The following is a 20623-nucleotide window of genomic DNA, read 5'->3' as shown; positions in this document are numbered from 1 at the left end:
AACACTGCAAGGCTCCAGGCGGACATCAACCAAATCTTTCAGTGGGCTGCAGAAAACAATATGAAGTTCAACAATGAGAAATTTCAATTACTCAGATATGGTAAACACGAGGAAATTAAATCTTCATCAGAGTACAAAACAAATTCTGGCCACAAAATAGAGCGAAACACCAACGTCAAAGACCTGGGAGTGATCATGTCGGAGGATCTCACCTTCAAGGACCATAACATTGTATCAATCGCATCTGCTAGAAAAATGACAGGATGGATAATGAGAACCTTCAAAACTAGGGAGGCCAAGCCCATGATGACACTCTTCAGGTCACTTGTTCTATCTAGGCTGGAATATTGCTGCACACTAACAGCACCTTTCAAGGCAGGTGAAATTGCTGACCTAGAAAATGTACAGAGAACCTTCACGGCGCGCATAACGGAGATAAAATACCTCAATTACTGGGAGCGCTTGAGGTTCCTAAACCTGTATTCCCTGGAATGCAGGCAGGAGAGTTACATGATTATATACACCTGGAAAATCGTAGAGGGACTAGTACCGAACTTGCACATGAAAATCACTCAATACGAAAACAAAAGACTTGGCAGACGATGCAACATCCCCCCAGTGAAAAGCAGGGGTGTCACTAGCACGTTAAGAGACCATACAATAAGTGTCAGGGGCCCGAGACTGTTCAACTGCCTCCCAGCATACATAAGGGGGATTACCAACAGACCCCTGGCAGTCTTCAAGCTGGCACTGGACAAGCACCTAAAGTCGGTTCCTGACCAGCCGGGCTGTGGCTCGTACGTTGGTTTGCGTGCAGCCAGCAGCAACAGCCTGGTTGATCAGGCTCTGATCCACCAGGAGGCCTGGTCACAGACCGGGCCGTGGGGGCGTTGACCCCCGGAACTCTCTCCAGGTAAACTCCAGGTAATACTCCAGGTAAACTCCAGGTATATAAAACATACGTACTGTACACCTATATTTTCCTGTAGAATCATCTTTTATCTTCAACTGGACAAGAGTATGAATAAATTTGAAGGCTATTGTTTTTTCCAATAAAAGCTGCTCATTTTTCATAATATTAGGGAGGATTCAAAATTCTTGAAATATGTATGATTTTAATATTTCTGAAAGCTACTCTGTACTCTCTACAAGCTCTTGTTAATTTGTTTCAGCTTGTCATATTGATGAATACCTTGAAACCACAACTGTGTTATCTTGGAGAGTGCCAGTGCTGATTTCACTTAACCTGATGATAACATTGATTAGTCATTGTTATCATTTGAACCACAGTTGACATCAGTTGTGATAGCATTAGGTTATACTAGGAACAAACCAGTTTCAATTCAACTTTTGTTTAAATATTTAGGAACATTGCAGTTTATAATTAATTACTAGCTTATGTACTGACATACTGAGAGCAATGTTAGGTGTGAATATTATGCAAAGAATTAGGAACGCAGAAATTAAAAGGCAATGTGGAGTCACCAAGGACATAAATCAGAGGGCTGAGGAGGGATTCTTGAAGTAGTTTGGGAAAGTAGAGAGGATGGAGAGGAATAGGTGGACAAAATGGGTGTAAATTCAGGGTGGAAGTTAGGAGGCATTGTCCCAGAAATGGTTAAGGGAGGAGGTAAAAAAGAGGCTTTGAGTTTTAGGGGCTTGAACATTCAAAAGGCTTGTGTGAGCATGTTAAATAGGAGTGAATGGAATATGAGCAAGGCAGCTTTTATGAAAAGGATAAAGCCAGTTAGGAGAAAACCGGTTGGCTGGACTCAAGTTCTGGAGGTGGGAATAGTAGTGCCTTCCCTCTGAAGAAGGAGGGTTGGGTATGTCAGGAAACTTCTGGAAATACAGTGATTTAGTGAATGATGTGATTGTGTTTTCATATTCGAGTCACCCTGCCTTGGTAGGAGACGGCATGGATGGAATGACATAGAATGACTTGGAAAGCGTAGTGGAAGGAAGGCGGGATAGGGGTCAGTCTAGGAAAGGTTGGAGGGAGGGGGTAAAGGAGGTTTTGTGTGTGAGGGGTCTGGACTGCTAGCAAGCATGCATGAGCATGTTAGCATAACAAGTGGCTGTCTGTATAGTAGTATGTCATTGATGTCAGCTAGGCCTGTATACCACATACATGTACTTGTAGTAAATAAAGATATTATTATTATTATTATTATTATTATTATTATTATTATGCTATTTGTGCCATTTGTGCCTGGAGTTCCACAGCAACAAAAAGCTGGTGTGAATGATCATACAATCCACTGCTAGACAACTCCCCCCCCCAACTCTTCAAAGACCTAAACCTACTCACTATGCAAAACATTCACTCGTACTACTGTGCAACCTACATTTACAGAACAATAAATTCTTATACAAATCCTGATCTGACCTGAGTGCTGTCTTGATAGTTACAACAGGACCCATAGACATAATACTAAGCACAAAAATCTCTCTGACATTCCCCATGTCTGGCTAAATCTCTTCAAAAATTCAATATATGTACATAAAAGGGAACAAAATCTGCAACTCTCTACCAAAAATCTCCAGAACCACTGACTCAGCCAGCATTTTCAAAATTACCATTAAAAAACCCCTTATCTTCCTAACCTATCCTAGCCCATCATAAATATGTAAAAACTATTCACGCATTTGCTCAATATCACGAGCATAGGTAAAACATTATAATCAATATATACTTGCTCTTAATATGTATAATCCTCTCAAACGTTAATCAATCCATTGTCTGTTTTAGGTTAATCAAGCCTGTAATTCTTCTCTATCAAACTTATTAAAGTCATATAGCATATTCATTTCTCTTGTATTCATTGTAAACTCCTAAATTTAAAATTACACTCACCTAAGTGACTATATGTACAAAATTACTCATACTGTTATTACCTTAATCTTAAGTTAGTCTTAAGTTCGCCCAAAATACTCTGCATATAAAGGGGCTTGTGGCATGTACACCCAAATGTCATATTATTATTATTATTATTATTAAATGTAAAAAGAAGAAAAAGCTCTTCTTTTTCAGGCACCCTGCCTCAGTGGGAGACAGCAGGTGTGTTAAAAAAAAATAATAATAATAATAATACAATTTTACAGTAAAATAAAATTAAACTGGTCACTAACAGAGCTGAATAAAGAATTCAACTGATCATTTCTCTTAGTTACCTTAATGTTTTATTGTTAAATTATTTAGACATTCAATGACACCAGTATACTGACAAGTAGTTAACATCACTGTCATTCAAAATGCCTTTTTCTTTTGATTAAAAAAATTGCACAACTGTGCTTTGTACCTTTTCAAAAGTGAGTTAATGTATTAAGCTTCTTTAGTTAAAATTATCTTTATAATAAATATCAAACTGCAACTCTCATGCAAGTTATGGTGAAAATTAATTTTGGTGTTTCCTTTAAACTATTTATCCACTTTTTTATATTTATCCAGTTTTCTAATACAGCTACACGAGGCTGGATACATCGCAGACGATCCTTCAGCAGCAGCAGTGGTTGGAAGTGCTTCCAGTACTGTGAAAGAGTATGGTGAGGGCTTCTCATCAAGTCATTGTTTGTCATCAGTATCATTTGCTGTGGAAACAAACCTAGTGCATTCAAATGGAGTAGACTGGATGTCACCTGATCTGTTCCCAATAGCAGCAGCTGGAGAGGAGAGAGATATTGTGCAGCTGAATGGAACAGACTGGATGTCACCTGATCTTTTTCCAGTGGCAGCAGCTGGAGATGAAAGAGACATTGTGCAGTTAAATGAGTAGTTAAATGAGATATGTCTAGCAGAACAGAGTAGACTGGATATCACCTTATCTGTTTCCAACAGCAACAGATGGGAGTAGAGAGACGATGTAGCTGTGATATTAAGCTGTGACATAATTCAGTATAACTTTTACAGCAAAGCTTGTTCATATGTATAATAATATGCAATAAGATCACAGTAAACAGGTGATTTTAAAATATGCAAAACAACCACTGTGAAAGAGTAGTGAAATTCCAAGCGCTTTCGGGACTACTCACATTGTCAAGTTCCTTGACAATGTGAGTAGTCACGAAAGCGCTTGGAATTTCACAACTCTTTCACAGTGGTTGTTTTGCATGTATAATAATATGTAATTAAACATCACAAAAAAATCCTTGATCTGTTGGCAAACTGCATAATCTGTGATACAATTCTATTGCACAATTTGTTCAATTATGTATATTATAAAAAATATTAGCAAATTATTAAAAAAAATATTAGCAAATTATTAAATATGTAAGCATGATTGTGATGTTTATGTTTTGTAAAACATTTATTTAGGCCTCTCCCATGTCTCATCCACAGGACAATGTCTGAATTTTCAAAGACTTGTCCTAAGTGGGTTATCTCCAGCTAAAGGGTAAAGAAATATGGACAGATGTGATTATGGTGTCATGTCATTTATTTTTGCATACACATATCAGTAAAATATTATGCTAAAAGTGAAAAAGACTTACTGCATTCATTATTGTCCTGTGGAACAATGATCTGCATTCTGTATATACAGGAGGGCCCCACTTATACGGCGGGTTAGGTTCCAGGCTACCGCCGTAAAGCGGAAACCGCCGTAAAGTGGAACACCCTTTTTTTCCACTTACAAATGCATACAAACACTAGATAACAAGTTTACACTAACATATATTATGTTAGCAATAGAACCAGGCATCAAAAAACAATAAAAAAGTACAATACACACACAGTGCACTCATTACTTACCTTAAAATATTTATTTATTTATTTATTTATTTATTTATAATTTGAGCACACTTACAGAGGTACAAAAAAAAATACAGATAAGAGCAGCATGCCAAAGCCACTTATACTATGCATAGCATTACGGGCTGGCTTAAAATTAACTTAAGATTAACTAAGCAATGATGAAATCAGTGAAAAACATTAATGTAAACTGATTACTATAAAGCACAAGTGAGTATTACAAAGACAGGTCATATGGTTGCATGCATTGTTATAAATTCAGTAGAATGGAGTATTCTGTTAGGTAGTGTATTTAAAAAATAATAAAGTTAGATTGGGTTTTAGGTTTAACATTTATGTGATATAATTGTGAGAAACATTTAAGATATACAATTTATAAGGTTCAGTTATTCAGTATTTATTTGGTTTTGGGTGAGTAAGTGATCTTTGAGAAGAGACTTGAATTTATAAACAGGTAGTGTTTCTTTTATATTTACAGGTAATGAATTCCAGATTTTAGGGCCTTTTATGTGCATTGAGTTTTTGCATAGCGTGAGATGGACACGAGGAATATCAAAGAGTGATCTGTGCCTTTATAGTCTTAATCTATTGTCTTAATCTAGGGTGAGACAAGTAGTATTTATTGTAAGAAATCAAGTGTGGTATGTATGGTGTCAGCCAGGCTACCATACCAGGCCACCCCACCCACACATACTATTCTATGATATTTAAGCATCCCAGAGCGATAAAATGTATATACAGTTCACTCATTACTTACCTTAAAATATTTGTAGTCTTAATGTAGGGTCAGGAGTAAGTAAATGAGATAAAACGAATAAATAAGAGAGAAAAAGAATGAGTACATGAGAGAGGACAGGCGCAGAGTTATGTAAACAAACCAGGCGAACGTAAGTTTTGTAAACAAACGAAGTGTACACGTCTGGTTTGTGTACAAGTTACATTGTGTACAGGTTGTCTCTACATTGATACGGTAGAATAAATAAAGAAGAACACTCCCATTCTCATGTAACATCATTTTGAGAAGAAATGATGCTCTGAGTGAAGGCAATGGAAGTAAGTCACTCTGACTTTTTTGGGTTATCCTAGGTTCTCTACACATATGTTGTTATGTATTTATGTTATGTATCGTGTTTATTATATAATTTTGAAAAAAAATATCACGGATGGATTAATGAAAATGTGTATATTAACGTAATATACAACATTTAATGATACACCGAGCTCAGACAGCGTAAACAAACTGAACAGGTTGTGGACGATCCCTCGGTCAGGCGAAATAGACGGTATTAATACGTGTCCAGTTTTAGTTCATTCATGTACATTTGTAAGAGTTTGTGAAACTTTTACCTTATAATATTTTTATTATTATTATTATAATAATTAAATCACGAAACAAATACTCTTACACTGTGTACAAGTTAGTACAGAATTATAGCTATAAAGTGAAGGCATACGAAAGGAATATTTTTCTACAGTTATCCCTAGTAACAGGTGACGGGCTAGAGAAAACGTAATTCTTCCGACACTTCTACAAACCGTTTGGTAAACATCTCGTATATATTTGTATAAATTTTTATACTGTGGGTGCATGTATCATGTTTGTGTGTTACATAATGTGTTTCTTATATAATTTTGAGAAAAATATCATAGATAGATTAACCCTTTGACTGTTTTCGACGTATAAATACGTCTTACGAGCCAATGTTTCTGACGTATATATACTCAATAATTCTAGCGGCTTCAAATCAAGTGGGAGAAAGCTGGTAGGCCCACATGTGAGAGAATGGGTCTGTGTGGTCAGTGTGCACCACATAAAAAAAATCCTGCAGCACACATTGCGTAATGAGAAAAAAAAAAAACTGATCGTTTTTTTGGAATAAAACGCCGACTTTGAGATGTATTTTCGTATAGTATTTATCGTTGTATTCGCGTTTTCATGGTCTTAGGTGATAAAATGGAAAACATATTACAGAAATAGAGATGATTTTCATTACTTTTACGATGAAAACGACCTTGAAACTGAGCTCAAAGTAGCGGAAATGTTCGATTTTTACCAATGTTCAAGAGTACATAAATCACACCACACGTCCAATACACGTCAACTGGGGAGTCTAATATTCTTTCACTAGTGCACTGATATTATTTATACCATTTTTACAATAATGCAGTCGTCTGCATAACAGTAAATTTTGTATTTTTTTGTATGAATAAAAAATCAAAATAGAAAGCAATAATAATATAAGAGGGGCCTAGAGATGTGACTAATGAACAGAGCATATGTTATTTTAGTGCCACGAATGTCTACCTTGTTTATTCTGGACCCTATTTTGAAATTGGCATCTTTTTTATTTTGCGTGAAATTGGCCAAATTGCCAATTTCTGACCACCATATTGGGTAGTCCAAATTAGTAAATGGGAGGTTTCTTGTACTCAGCTGATAGATAAAATGGAGTTCTAAAGAAATAGCTATGAGTTTGGTCAACTGGAACAATGGAATTGGCTGAAAATTGGGCTCAAAGTCGGCGAAATCGCCGATACGCATATGTCGCCGAGACCGCTAACTTCGCAGGAGCATAATTCCACGAGTTTTCGACCAAATTTCGAACTTTTGGTGTCATTACCATCGGAAAAAGATTCTCTATCATTTCATAAGAAAAAATAATTTTTTTTTTTTAAAAATTGAGGGACATAGAATGACAGTTTCAGAGAGGGGCCTGAAACAGTCAAAGGGTTAAGGGAAATGTCTATATTAACGTAATATGCGACATTAATGCGCCCAAGAGATTATTATTATTACTATTATTATTATTATTATTATTATTATTATTATTATTATTATTATTGCATCAAGAGTAGAGAGACTCTTAGTGATTTTAATGTGTACCTACATGCCAGCACAGTGTGTAAGTTTATTTAGGTACAGGTGTACACAAGTTTAATTATCAAGTACAATACATATAAAATATAAAATAACTTTAAAACACTTGAAATTTTGGAAAGTTTCCAGACATAATAAGGAGATGTGCTCAGGGAGAATGTAAACAAACTCGGTGGGCCGCTGTGACCATATTAGAAAGACAGGTGGGGGGAGCCGTATAGCGAGTTTTGGTCATAATTTGAAATGTCCGTATTAGCGGAACGCCGTAAAGCGAAACGCCGTAAAGCGGGGCCCTCCTGTATGTATTTACCAATTACTATTAAGCATATTGTGAATGTCTTTGGTGTGATATACTGGGTCTCAGACTGTGAGAGTTGCATATTTGCTTCATGCCTAAATGTGAAAATGTCTTTTGTATCACATGTTGCTACTGACTGTTGTGCATATAATCTCATATGTACAAGAGTGTGTTGTGTATATGGTAGGTCTGTTTTTATATACATGTTGAGTTGGAAAACTCCAGAAACAGGTCACAGGTAAATCAAAGGTTTATTATATAGTTACATAGACACATTTGCAATGCTTGAAAATTTATTTTGGATGTTTCACTCTCTGGAAGCTTTGTCAAGTCTCAAAGTCCACAGTTTGACAAAGCTCCCAGAGTGAACGATTGCCTAAATAAATATATTTATTTAAGCATTACAAATATGTGCAGTAGAGCCCCGCTTTACGGCATTCCGCTAATACGGCGATTTCAAATTATGACCAAAATTTGCTATACAGCAAGTGGTCTTTTAAATACGGTGCATCCCACCCAGTTTGCTTACATTCCCCATGAACACATATCTCTATTAACCCTTTCAGCGTCCGTCCCGTTGATCTACGGCTTCACGTTGAGTGTCCAAACCGTAGATCTACGCCAAAATTCTAGCGCCGTCAAATTTAGCGCGAAAGCGCTCATAGGCCTACATGTGAGAGAACGGGTCTGCGTGGTGGGTGTGCGCCATAAACAAAAAAAATCTAGGCACCCGCATAGCATTGTGGGAACGCCGGCTCAGTTACCCTTGTTCACCATGCCTCGTCGCAGGTCAGCTCTTACTCCCCGGAAAATTGGGACTCTCCTCTTCCTATCTGATAGTTCTGACACTGATGGAAGTGGAAATGAAGACGAATTCTATGGCTTTGATCAGTTAGTGACCGAAAGGAATGACCAGGATATCGATAATAGTGCAGAAAACCCTGATGATCCTCAACCTTCTACCTCTGGTGTGGTCACTCGTGACTCACGGTCGGTTGTGCCTCAACACAAGAGAAAACTAATATTTTCACGTGGCCAGGCCTCTGACTTCAGTAATGATGATGATAGTGATGTGGATTGTGATTTTATTGCGCTTGACGATCATTCGAGTAGTGATAGTGAGGAATCATATTCACCAGTGAAGCGTCAGTATGTTCGCCGTCGCATGCGCTTGGGTAGTGTACCCTATGCTGTGCTCAGGGGATGGAGTACATCCCGGAGTACATCCCATGGCTCTACACCTGGTTTAGATAGTGATAGTGAGGATGATGTGGCTACACTTGGCATGGATAGACCACAGGCATCAGTAGATGGTGGTAGTGGCACCACCATGCGTGACTCACCAGCCCAGGCTGGGACCCACACTGCTGACTCGTCAGTTCAAGGACAAAGCGGAGCGTCAGCCACCAGCCCACCACAACCACCTGCACAACCAGCCTATGATGTCCAGTATCCACCAGCAAACCGTATGTGGGATTGGCAGCAAAATCCCAATTTTGTTCCCAAGCCCCACCACTTTGATGACTCTCAAAGTGGAATTCTACCTACTTGTCCCCTTGGAACCACAGCCAATGAACTGGAATTCTTTGAATTATTCTTTGACCAGCCATTGATAGAAACTATTGTCAGGGAAAGTAATAAGTATTTTGAGTACACCATGGCAAATACGATCATATCACCACAGTCAAGACTACACAGGTGGAAAGAGACGACTGTTGCAGAAATGTATTTGCTTTCTGCAACAATAATACTTATGCCTCATGTCTATAAGCATAATATAAAAGCATACTGGTCCACAGATCGGCTAATTTCTACCCCGGTCTTCAGTGAAATCATCCCAGTGAACAGGTTTATCTTACTGTTACGTATGTTGCACTTCTCTGACAAAACCAGGCCTGACAGAAGTGACAGGTTATACAAGATTAGAAATGTTTTCATGTATCTCAAACAAAAGTTCAGCATATACTTTTATCCATTCAAGAATCTTGTAATTGACGAGTCTTTGATTTTGTTCAAAGGTAGACTGTCATTCAAGCAGTATATTCCGAGCAAGAGGAAACGCTTTGGTATAAAACTGTTTGTACTCTGTGACTGTGACAGTGGCCTGGTGTTGGATATTGTTGTATACACGGGAAGTAAAACATTGAAAGATACCAAGATGTTATTTTGTATCTCAGGTGACGTAGTGAGAAACATGATGGCACCTTATCTTGGTAAGGGGCATACATTATATACCGATAACTGGTACACAAGCCCATTACTTAGTGATTTCATGCGAGTGAACAAGACAGATGTGTGTGGCACAGTGCGTTCTAATCATAAACATATGCCCAGGCTCAAAGCAGGTGCTCGTGGTGATGACGTGCAGGTGTTTACTGCAATTGACATCATGGCATTACAGTGGCATGACAAACGAGATGTCACATTGTTGACAACCATTCACCTTAATGAAATGCAAGACAGTGGCAAAGTTGATCGAGTGACTAATGAACGTATTCGAAAACCAGTGACTGATTGATTATACACAAAACATGCGCTTGGTTGACAAATGTGACATGCAGATTGGTTTTGTTGATTGTGTTCGTAAGAGTTACAAGTGGTACATGAAACTTTTCTTCCATCTCATGGACATTTCAATGCTCAATGCATATAATATGTACCAAACAAAGACTGGCAACAGACCACTGTATGGTGAATTTTGTTTGTCCGTTGTCAGACAACTCATAACGAAGTACCAGGTAAGAACACCTGCTATACAACAAGGTCCTCGAATTCCTCAGGATATACCCAAGCGTTTGAGGAGGGAAGGTGATCATTTCATAATACAGCTTCCTTCAACTCAGAAGAGATGCATTGTCTGTGCACAAACAAAACGACGGCAACAAAGACGCAAAGATACTCGGTTTATGTGTGAGGAATGTAAGGTGCCTCTGTGCATGGTGCCTTGTTTCAAGGAGTTCCACAAGCTCCAGCAGTTCTAAAACCATGTCCAGTGATTGTAAATATGTAAATATATGATAGAACATTAGTATTATACAAGATTTGTGCATGTTTATTGTAATAAACAACAGTGGTAAACAATAATATAATAACTTTAGTGCGGTTATTGTGTTCAATACAGTGAGTTTATATATATACATTATATACAGTATTGGTCTCTTAGGCCCCATATGTTAGTAGGAATAGAAAAAATTGGAAAAGAAAAGAAAAAAACTATAAAAACCGCTAAATAAAGTAATGCGCGTATGTGGAATTCGTCGATGTTGCCGCCACCACATCATTTTGGACAAACTTCTTGGCACTGTATCTCGGTAAGTACTGATCAGAAAAAAAAAAAATTTTTGTCTTATTACCTTCACAAAAATATGCCCTTTAATTCTGTAAGAAAAAATAATTTTTTTTTTTTTCAAAATTTCTTGGACACTGGAGCACCACTTCAGATTTTGGCCTTGGACCCTGAAGGGGTTAAGTCTAGAAATTTTCCAAAATTTCAAGCGTTTTAAAGTTATTGAGGCTTAGTGCTTCTTTTTGATTATAATAATAATTTAAAGTTATTGCATATTTTATATGTACTCTGATAATTATACTTATGTGTACCTGTACCTAAATATACTTACTGAGCTGGCATGCAGGTACCCATTAAAATTACTAAGAATCTCTCTACTCTTGAAGACTCTCTACTCTTGAAGACACACATTAAATGTCATATATTACGCTAATATAAACATTTCTATTAGTCCATCTATGATATTTTTTCCAAAATTACAAAATAAACTTGCTACGTAATATGAACATGATACATAAACCCACGGTATAAAAATTGACATAAATATGAGATTTGTTTACGAAACAGTTGGTGGGATTGTCGGAAGAATTACATTTTTTTCTAGTCAAACACCAGTAGCTTAACTAGAAATTTATTTATTTCGTATGCCTTCACTCTATCTGTAGTTATTCACGACCCTTGTGGGTTTTTTGTTATGATTATAATAATAACAACTTGTAATAATAATAATTTGTAACAATAATAATTTGTAATATTAATAATAATTATTTGTTAGAGCATCATTCCTTCTAAGAATTACATGAAAATGGAAGTGTTGGTCTTTATTTATTCTACTGTACTATTGTAGAGACAATTGGTACACATGTAAGGTGTTTGTATTATGATATAAACTTTACAAATATGGATATGGACGTGTATCAACCCACCAGCTGTGTTCGTCTGTTTGTTTACATACTCTGCGGCTCTGTTCTCTCTGATTTACTCGTTCTCTCTCTCTCATTTATTCATTTTTATATCGTATACTTACCTCTCGCCCTATATTAAGACTACAAATATTTTAAGGTAAGTAATGAGTGTGCTGTATAAGCATTTTATCGCTCTAGGGAGCTTTAAATGTCGTAGTGGGTGGGGTGGCCAGGTGGGATGCCATACCTCCCACACGACTTTCTACAGATAAATACTTTTCACCTCTCACCCTACATTAAGACTACAAATATTTTAAGGTAAGTAATGATTGCACTGTATATGCATTTTATCACTCTAGGGCACTTTAAGCATCATAGTATATTGTGTGGGTGGGGTGGCCAGGAGGGCTACCATACCCGACTTCTTACAGTAAATACTACTCACCTTTTGCCCTATTTGTAGTCTTAAGACTACAGATATTCTGAGGAAAATAATGAGTATACTGTGTGTGTATTTTACTTTTTATTGTTTTTTAATGCCTAGTTCTATTGCTTACTTAATATATGTTAGTGTAAACTTGTTATCTGGCATTTATATGTATTTATAAGTGGAAAAAATGGAGTTCTGCTTTCTGGCGATGTCTGCTTTCCGTAGCCTGGAACTTAACCTGCCATGTAAGTGGGGCCCTACTGTGCATGTTCCTAAATTGATTGTCAGTATACAATATTTATATCGATCATATGCTTACATTCTTTGTGTGAGAAGATTGGAGCATACAAAACATTTAAAGCAGCAGGAAAGAGTCTTCGCAATAATAAACAAGAGTGAGACATTTGTTGTTTTTTTATTTATTTATTTATTTATTTTATGTCTTTGCAAACAATACATTGAGATTTGATATTGAAGATATCTATGCATGTGAACAGTTGACCTGTGAAATTTCACTTGCACCAAGTGAATGCAGTCCTTGGACAAAACTGGAACATTTTCTGCCCACTTTTGGATGTAAGTTTATTTAAATATGTCTTGCTAGTCTGAAACAATTCTGACTGTGCAGAGAGCCAGCTTGCAGTTTGAAAGACCCACAAATGAAACATGCATTTGCTCTCCTGATGTCCTGAGTCCTGGAGGTGAAAAGAATGCTGGTTGCACTCTGAAGGAGGGGTAAGCATGTTGCAGCTTGTTAGATCATAGGAACTGTGATTTTTGCATATTTCCAAGAAGACTAGCTATTATATGAATTATGGTGAATGTGTTCCCTTTTTTTCTTTTAATCATCCTACTTTGGTAGGAGATACCTGTGTTTTAAAATGTTGTTAAATATTCACAAATACATTCCTTAAGACTTACTGTACTGCTTAGTGGTTCTTAGGCGGGCAGAGATGATTTGAAGAAGAATGAGTTCTACTTTTGCTTTAAATACTGTATAGGCAAAGCATATATTGTATAGGTACATTTTATTTTTAACACATCAGCCGTCTCCCACTGAGGCAGGGTGACCCAAAAAGAAACGAACACTTGCACCATCATTTGCACATAATCAGTCTTTGCAGAAGCACTCAGATATGACAGATGTAATATCTGAGATGTCACTCCAAGCATATTACATATTATATACTGTATACTTTACATGCATGGAACAAACAAGTGTATATCTACTGGGCAATGTTCTCTATCAATGAGCTGTTTACTAGTCAAATGTATTCCTAGGTCTGGGTATCAAAGACAGGCTGGTACTAGAGAGATGTACAGTGCCTTCCCTTTTTACAATTTTTATAGCTATTTTATAACGTGTTGTATCAATGACAATGCTTTCTTGGTAGAAGCCTTTGTTTTTAATAGACTAATCTTTATATGCACTATTTATTTAAGATTTTATCAGTAGCCCAGTTTGTTTTTCTCTATTATTACTTGTTACTGCTATTTTTTTTATTTTTAATGCAACAAACACTATATTAGCACTTTAAGTATATTTTTTTCTGTATTATACCTTTTTAAATGCTGTATTTCTTCAACATGCTTAACTTCTGCATTTGTAAATTCACAAATTGTGAGGTTTATTTCATATCCCATTGACTGAAATGCTTTGTAAAAAAAATTTTTTGTGCCCACATTATACTACATATATTCCAGTAATAATTTATTAATACACAAGTAACTGGCACATAAGAGAATGAAACTTAAGATGTTTCAGTCTGACTTGGACCAGCAACTAGTTACCGGTATAACTAGTTACCAGTGTAGCTAGTTACCAGTGTAACTAGTTACCAATATAACAAGTTACCAGTGTAACTAGTTACCAGTGTAACTAGTTACCAGTGTAACTAGTTACCAGTGTAACTAGTTAACCTTTTCAGGGTCGGTCCCATACATGTATGGCTTAACAGCCAGTGTCAGTCCCGTACTTATACACCAAAATCCTAGCGCCTTCAAATCTCGTGGAAGAAAGCTGGTAGGCCTACATATGAAAGAATGGGTCTGTGTGGTCATTGTGCGCAGTATAAAAACATCCTGCAGCATGCAGTGCATAATAAGAAAAAAAAACTTCGACCGTGTTTTTGGTTTAAAACAGCAACTTTGCAGTATAGTTTCGTATGGTATTTATTGTTGTATTCTCGTTTCCTTGGTCTCATTTGATAGAATGAAGGATATACTACAGAAATAGAGATGATTTTGATTGGTTTCATGATGAAAAGTAACCTGAAATTGAGCTCAAAGTAGCGGAAATGTTTGATTTTTGCCGATGTTCAAGAGTAAACAAATCACGCCATGTGTCTGATACACATCAACTGGCAAGTCTAATATTCTCTCATGAGTGCGCTGATGTTATGTATACCATTTTTACAATAATGCAGTAGTCTGCATAACAGTAAATCTTCTATTTTTTGTGAGAATAAAAATTCAAAATGGAAAACACGAGTAATATAAGAGGGGCCTGGAGATGTGACTAATGAACAGAGAAAATGTTATTTTAGTGCCAGGAATGTCTGTCTTTTGTATTCTGGACCCTATTTTGAAATTGGTATGTTTTTAATTTTGTGAAAAATTGGCCAAGTTACCAACTTCTTTGCACTTTATAGGGTAGTTTCTTGTGCTCAATTGATTGAACAGAAGGCACATTAGTGAAATAGCTAAGAAGTTGGTCGACTGGAACAATGGAATTGACTTAAAATAGGACTCAGAGTTGGCGAAATCGCAGATGTTTAAGTTGCACCCAGACCGATAACTTTGTGCCTGCTTAATTTAGTAAATTTTCCATCGAATTTTGTACTTTTGGTGTCATTACATTCAGAAAAAGATTCTCTTCCATTTCAGAAGTTTGTTGTTTTCTTTCTTAACCCTTTCAGGGTTGAGAGGCCCTCTCCTAAACTCGTTCTCAGGGGCGAAAATTTTTCGGAGAAAAAAAAATTATTTTTTCTTATAAAATGATAGAGAATCTTTTCCCAATCATAATGACACCAAAAATATGAAATTTGATGGAAAACTTACGGAATTATGCTCTCGTGAAGTTAGCGGTCTCGGCGATGTTTACGCATCGGCAATTTCGCCCACTTTGAGCCCTATTTTCAGCCAATTCCAGTGTACTAGTCAACAAAAATCATATCCAATTCGCTAGAACTCCATTTATTCTATCGAATGAGTACAAGAAACCACCCATTTACCGATTTCAACTATCCAAAAATGTGCTCAGAAATTGGCAATTTTGCCAATTTCACACAAATTTCAGAAGATACCAATTTCCAAATAGGGTCCAGAATAAACAAGATAGACATTCCTGGCACTAAAATAACATTTTCTCTGTTCATTAGTCATGTCCCCAGGCCCCTCTTACATCTCTTTTGGTTTCTGCTTTGAATTTTTATTCTCACAAAAAATAGGAGATTTACTGTTATGCAGACTACTGCATTAGTGTAGAAATGGTATAAATAATATCAGCACACTTGTGAAAGAATATTAGACTCGCCAGTTGACGTGTATTGGATGCTTGGCATGATTTGTTTACTTTTAAACTTTGGTAAAAATCGAACATTTCTGCTACTTTGAGCTCAGTTTCAAGGTACTTTTCTTTATGGAACCAATGAAAATCATTTCAATTTCTGTAACATGTCTTCCATTCTATAAAATGAGACCAGGAAAATTAAAATACAACCATAAATACCATACGAAAATACACTGCAAAGTCGCTGTTTTAAACCAAAAACATGGTCGGAGTTTTTTTTGTCTCATTATGCACTGTGTGCTGCAGGATTTTTTTATGCTGTGCACACTAACCACATAGACTCATTCTTTCATATGTAGGCCTACAAGTTTTCTCTCACTAGATCTGAAGGCACTAGAATTTAGGTGTGCTAGTACGTCAATAACCCTGGTGCGTAAGCCGTACTAGTACGTCAGAAACCCTGAAAGGGTTAAAGTGGACACTTAGGAGCAATATTAATTTTGAGGATATGGACAGTGAAAGGGTTAAATTCTTTGTTTTGCTTGGCTGCCTTCACATAGTTCTCTGGTGGTACTGCAAATGACAGACATTAAGAGGGACCCAGACAACAATCCCTATCTTATTCCTCCTGAAATGACTTTAAATGAATGGATAAATATCTCTTCTGTTTCTAAGCCAAAAAATGAGTTGCTGAATTCTCACTCAGTCACAAAAGGTACCCTCAGTCTTAGGAGAGAGGCAACTCCACCTCCACCTATCACTAATGTTGAGGTGAAGCAGTATCACAAGGAAAGTTGAGTGGGCGGCAAGGAATGCATATGTGTCAGGTATACTCCTAAATAAATTTGAGGATGACTATGTGGCAGCAATTTCAGGAAAAAAAATGAAAAAGGGAGACTAATTTCCTATCAGAAGCTGAGGATAGCATATGGTCAATACATTTTATGAACATTTTTTTTATCCAGAGAAAAACCTGCAGTATTTTAAATCTTTAAGTGTGAATATACCAATTTTGCATTAAATTGAATAAAAAATGCTATTAAGGAAAAAACTGGCTGTGTTAGAAGATATACAGTAGTTTGGCATGACTTATGAGAATTCACATTATTTTGAGGGATCTCTGGCTGTGACATATCACAGTCACATGGAACCCCCATTGTATATAAAGATGTAATTTAAATATGTAAAATAAATATATATTATAACATTTTTAAATGTAGTGTGTTATAACTTTGTATTCTTACTATTGTACAGTACCTATAAATGCAGCAATCAAAATAAATACTGGACTCTTTTAACTTATGCTATAATACTATTAGTAACCCCTTCTCCTGTACATGTATACATTACTAAATTTAAAAAGAGAAAATTTAGTTTTTCTTTTTAGGTCACCCTGCCTCGATGGGGTACGGCCAGTTTGTTGAAAAAAAAAATTACTATTATGGAGTATATAATCTTAAATGTTGCCCAGTATTTCAAAAATACACAGACATCTGGAAAATCCTAGAGGGACTAGTACCGAACTTTCACACGAAAATCACTCACAACGAAAGCAAAAGACTTGGCAGATGATGCAACATCCCCCCAATGAAAAGCAGGGGTATCACTAGCATGTTAAGAGACCATACAGTAAGTGTCAGGGGCCCGAGACTGTTCAACTGCCTCCCAGCATACATAAGGGGGATTACCAATAGACTCCTGGCAGTCTTCAAGCTGGCACTGGACAAGCACCTAAAGTCGGTACCTGACCAGCCGGGCTGTGGCTCGTACGTTGGTTTGCGTGCAGCCAGCAGTAACAGCCTGGTTGATCAGGCTCTGTTCCACCAGGAGGCCTGGTCACAGACCGGGCCGCGGGGGCATTGACCCCCGGAACTCACTCCAGGTAAACATCCTGCAAGGCAGTGTCCTTGGTCCTCTGCTTTTCCTCATATACATCAGTGATCTTCCAAATGTATCTCAGCAACTTAAACTTGTTCCTTTTGCAGACAACACAACCTTTGTCATCTCCCACCCAAATATGAATTCCTTCAATAACACTGCTACTGAACTCTTAACCCTTTGACTGTTTCAGTTGTATACAGTGGACCCCCGCATACCGTTGGCATCACATAACGATTAATCCTCATACCGCTTGCTTTAATCGCAAAAATTTTGCCTCGCATACCGCTTAAAAACCCGCTCACCGCTGTTCGTCCGAGACGCGTCCAATGTGCGCCTTAGCCAGCCTCACATGTTCCGCCGGTGGCATTGTTTACCAGCCAGCCTCCGCGGTAGCATCCAAGCATACAATCGTAACATTTCGTATTATTACAGTGTTTTTGGTGATTTTATCTGGAAAATAAGTGACCATGGGCCCCAAGAAAGCTTCTAGTGCCAACCCTACAGCAATAAGGGTGAGAATTACTATAGAGATGAAGAAAAAGATCATTGATAAGTATGAAAGTGGAGTGCGTGTCTCCGAGCTGGCCAGGTTGTATAATAAACCCCAATCAACCATCGCTACTATTGGTGGTACAGCTGCTGCTGCTGCACTGTCAGCTGCTGCTGCTGCTGTAGCATCGTCTGCTGCTGCTGCTGTAGCATCGTCTGCTGCTGCTGTAGCATCGTCTGCTGCTGCTGTAGCATCGTCTGCTGCTGCTGTAGCATCGTCTGCTGCTGCTGTAGCATCGTCTGCTGCTGCTGTAGCATCGTCTGCTGCTGCTGTAGCACTGTTGTTGGTGTGGCTTATTGAGAATATACCAAGAAACAATTAACCCCAGAGGATTTGCCACCCAGGATAACCCAAAAAAGTCAGTGTCATCGAAGACTGTCTAACTTATTTCCATTGGGGTCCTTAATCTTGTCTCCCAGGATGCAACCCACACCAGTCGACTAACACCCAGGTGAACAGGGAAAAATGCCTGGAACTAGTGCTCATATTGGTGAATTTAAAGCCAGCAAAGGTTGGTTTGAGAGATTTAAGAATCGTAGTGACATACACAGTGTGATAAGGCATGTTCTGGAAGAAAATACCAAACAGGACCTACAGTACTCAGGAGGAAAAGGCACTCCCAGGACACAGTGTCTCATCAGTCATTGCTGCATCTTCAATAAAGGTAAGTGTCATTTATTCTTCATTTAGTAGACTAGTACATGCACAATATATACTGTGCATGTACTACTCTACTATTGGGCATGTATCCTTCTCTTTGTGTGTAGGAAAATGTATATTTCACATGGTAAAAATTTTTTTTCATACTTTTGGGTGTCTTGCACGGATTAATTTGATTTCCATTATTTCTTATGGGGAAAATTCATTCGCATACCGATTATTTCGCATACCAATGAGCCCTCTTGCACGGATTAAAATCGGTATGCGGGGGTCCACTGTATATGTGCCTGACGAGCCACTGTGTTTGACGTGTATGTACTCAAAAATTCTAGCAGCTTCAAATCAAGCAGGAGAAAGCTGGTAGACCCACATGTGAGAGATTAAGTCTGTGTGGTTGGTGTGCACCATATAAAAAAAAATCCTGCAGCAAACAGTGCATAATGAGAAAAAAAAAAACTGATCATTTTTTGGATTAAAACGCCAAATTTGTGGTGTATTTTCATATAGTATGTATTTATGGTTGTATTCTCATTTTCTTGGTCTCATTTGACAGAATGGAAAACATATTATAGAAATAGAGGTGATTTTGATTGGTTTTACTATGAAAAGAACCTTGAAATGGAGCTCAAAGTAGGGGAAATGTTTAATTTTTGCCGATGTTCAAAAGTAAATAAATGATGCCATTGTCCAATAAATGTCCAACTAGCCATTCTAATATGCAGTCACAAATGGGTTGACATTATTTATACAATTACGTATTATAATACTGCAGTAGTCTGCATAACAGTAAATCTTCTATTTTTTGTTTGAATAAAAATTCAAAATGGAAAGCAAGAGTAATATCAGAGGGGCCTGGAGATGTGACTGATGAACAAAGAAAATGTTATTTTAGAGCCAGGAATGTCTGCATTGTTCATTCTGGACCCTATTTTGAAATTGGCATATTTTTTAATTTGCGTGAAATTGGCCAAATTGCAAATTTCTGACCGTTATTGGGTAGTTGAAATCGGTAAATAGGCAGTTTCTTGTACTCTATCGATAGAACGAATAGAGTTCTAAAGAAATAGCTATGAGTTTGGTCGACTGGAACAAAGGAATTAGCCGAAAATAGGGTTCAAAGTGGGTGAAATCACCGATTCATAAATATCGCCGATTCGTAAATATTGCCGATTCGTAAATATCGCCGAGGTCGCTAACTTCACGAGAGCGTAATTCCATAAGTTTTCCATCAAATTTCGTTCTTTTGGTGTCATTACCATTGGGAAAAGATTATCATTTCATAATTTTTTTTTTTTCTCAAAAATTTTTCGACACCAGGAGACACCTCAGGATTTGGGGTTAACAGTCAAGGGGTTAAAGATATCAGCCTGGATGACTACCAATAAACTCACGCTTAGCACTGATAAGACCTTCTACATGATGTTTGAGAACAAAGCAACAAATGTCCAACTAAACATTATGATTAACAGTTCTC

The 20623-nt window shown here is 37.3% G+C and overlaps 1 protein-coding gene across 8 annotated transcripts in view; it reads left to right on the top strand.

Annotated features, from left to right (window-relative positions):
- The window catches only part of LOC128688843 (uncharacterized), an 87195-nt gene extending 82464 nt beyond the window's left edge, over positions 1-4731 (top strand). For 7 of the 8 annotated variants that reach the window (XM_070085408.1, XM_070085411.1, XM_070085413.1 and 4 more), the window contains exon 5: positions 3465-4731. In XM_070085408.1, the coding sequence (XP_069941509.1) occupies positions 3465-3776 (312 nt within the window). In that variant the 3' untranslated portion in view covers positions 3777-4731. The remainder of the gene's footprint in view (positions 1-3464) is intronic. The other variant, XM_070085415.1, reaches the window with a different exon arrangement.
- The last annotated feature ends 15892 nt before the right edge of the window (positions 4732-20623 follow it).

The sequence above is a fragment of the Cherax quadricarinatus genome, chromosome 16, assembly GCF_038502225.1.
Source record: "Cherax quadricarinatus isolate ZL_2023a chromosome 16, ASM3850222v1, whole genome shotgun sequence".
In the NCBI taxonomy this organism is placed as follows: Eukaryota; Metazoa; Arthropoda; class Malacostraca; order Decapoda; family Parastacidae; genus Cherax; species Cherax quadricarinatus.
Note: the sequence above shows the minus strand (reverse complement) of the source record. Positions and strands in the feature narration are given on the sequence as shown.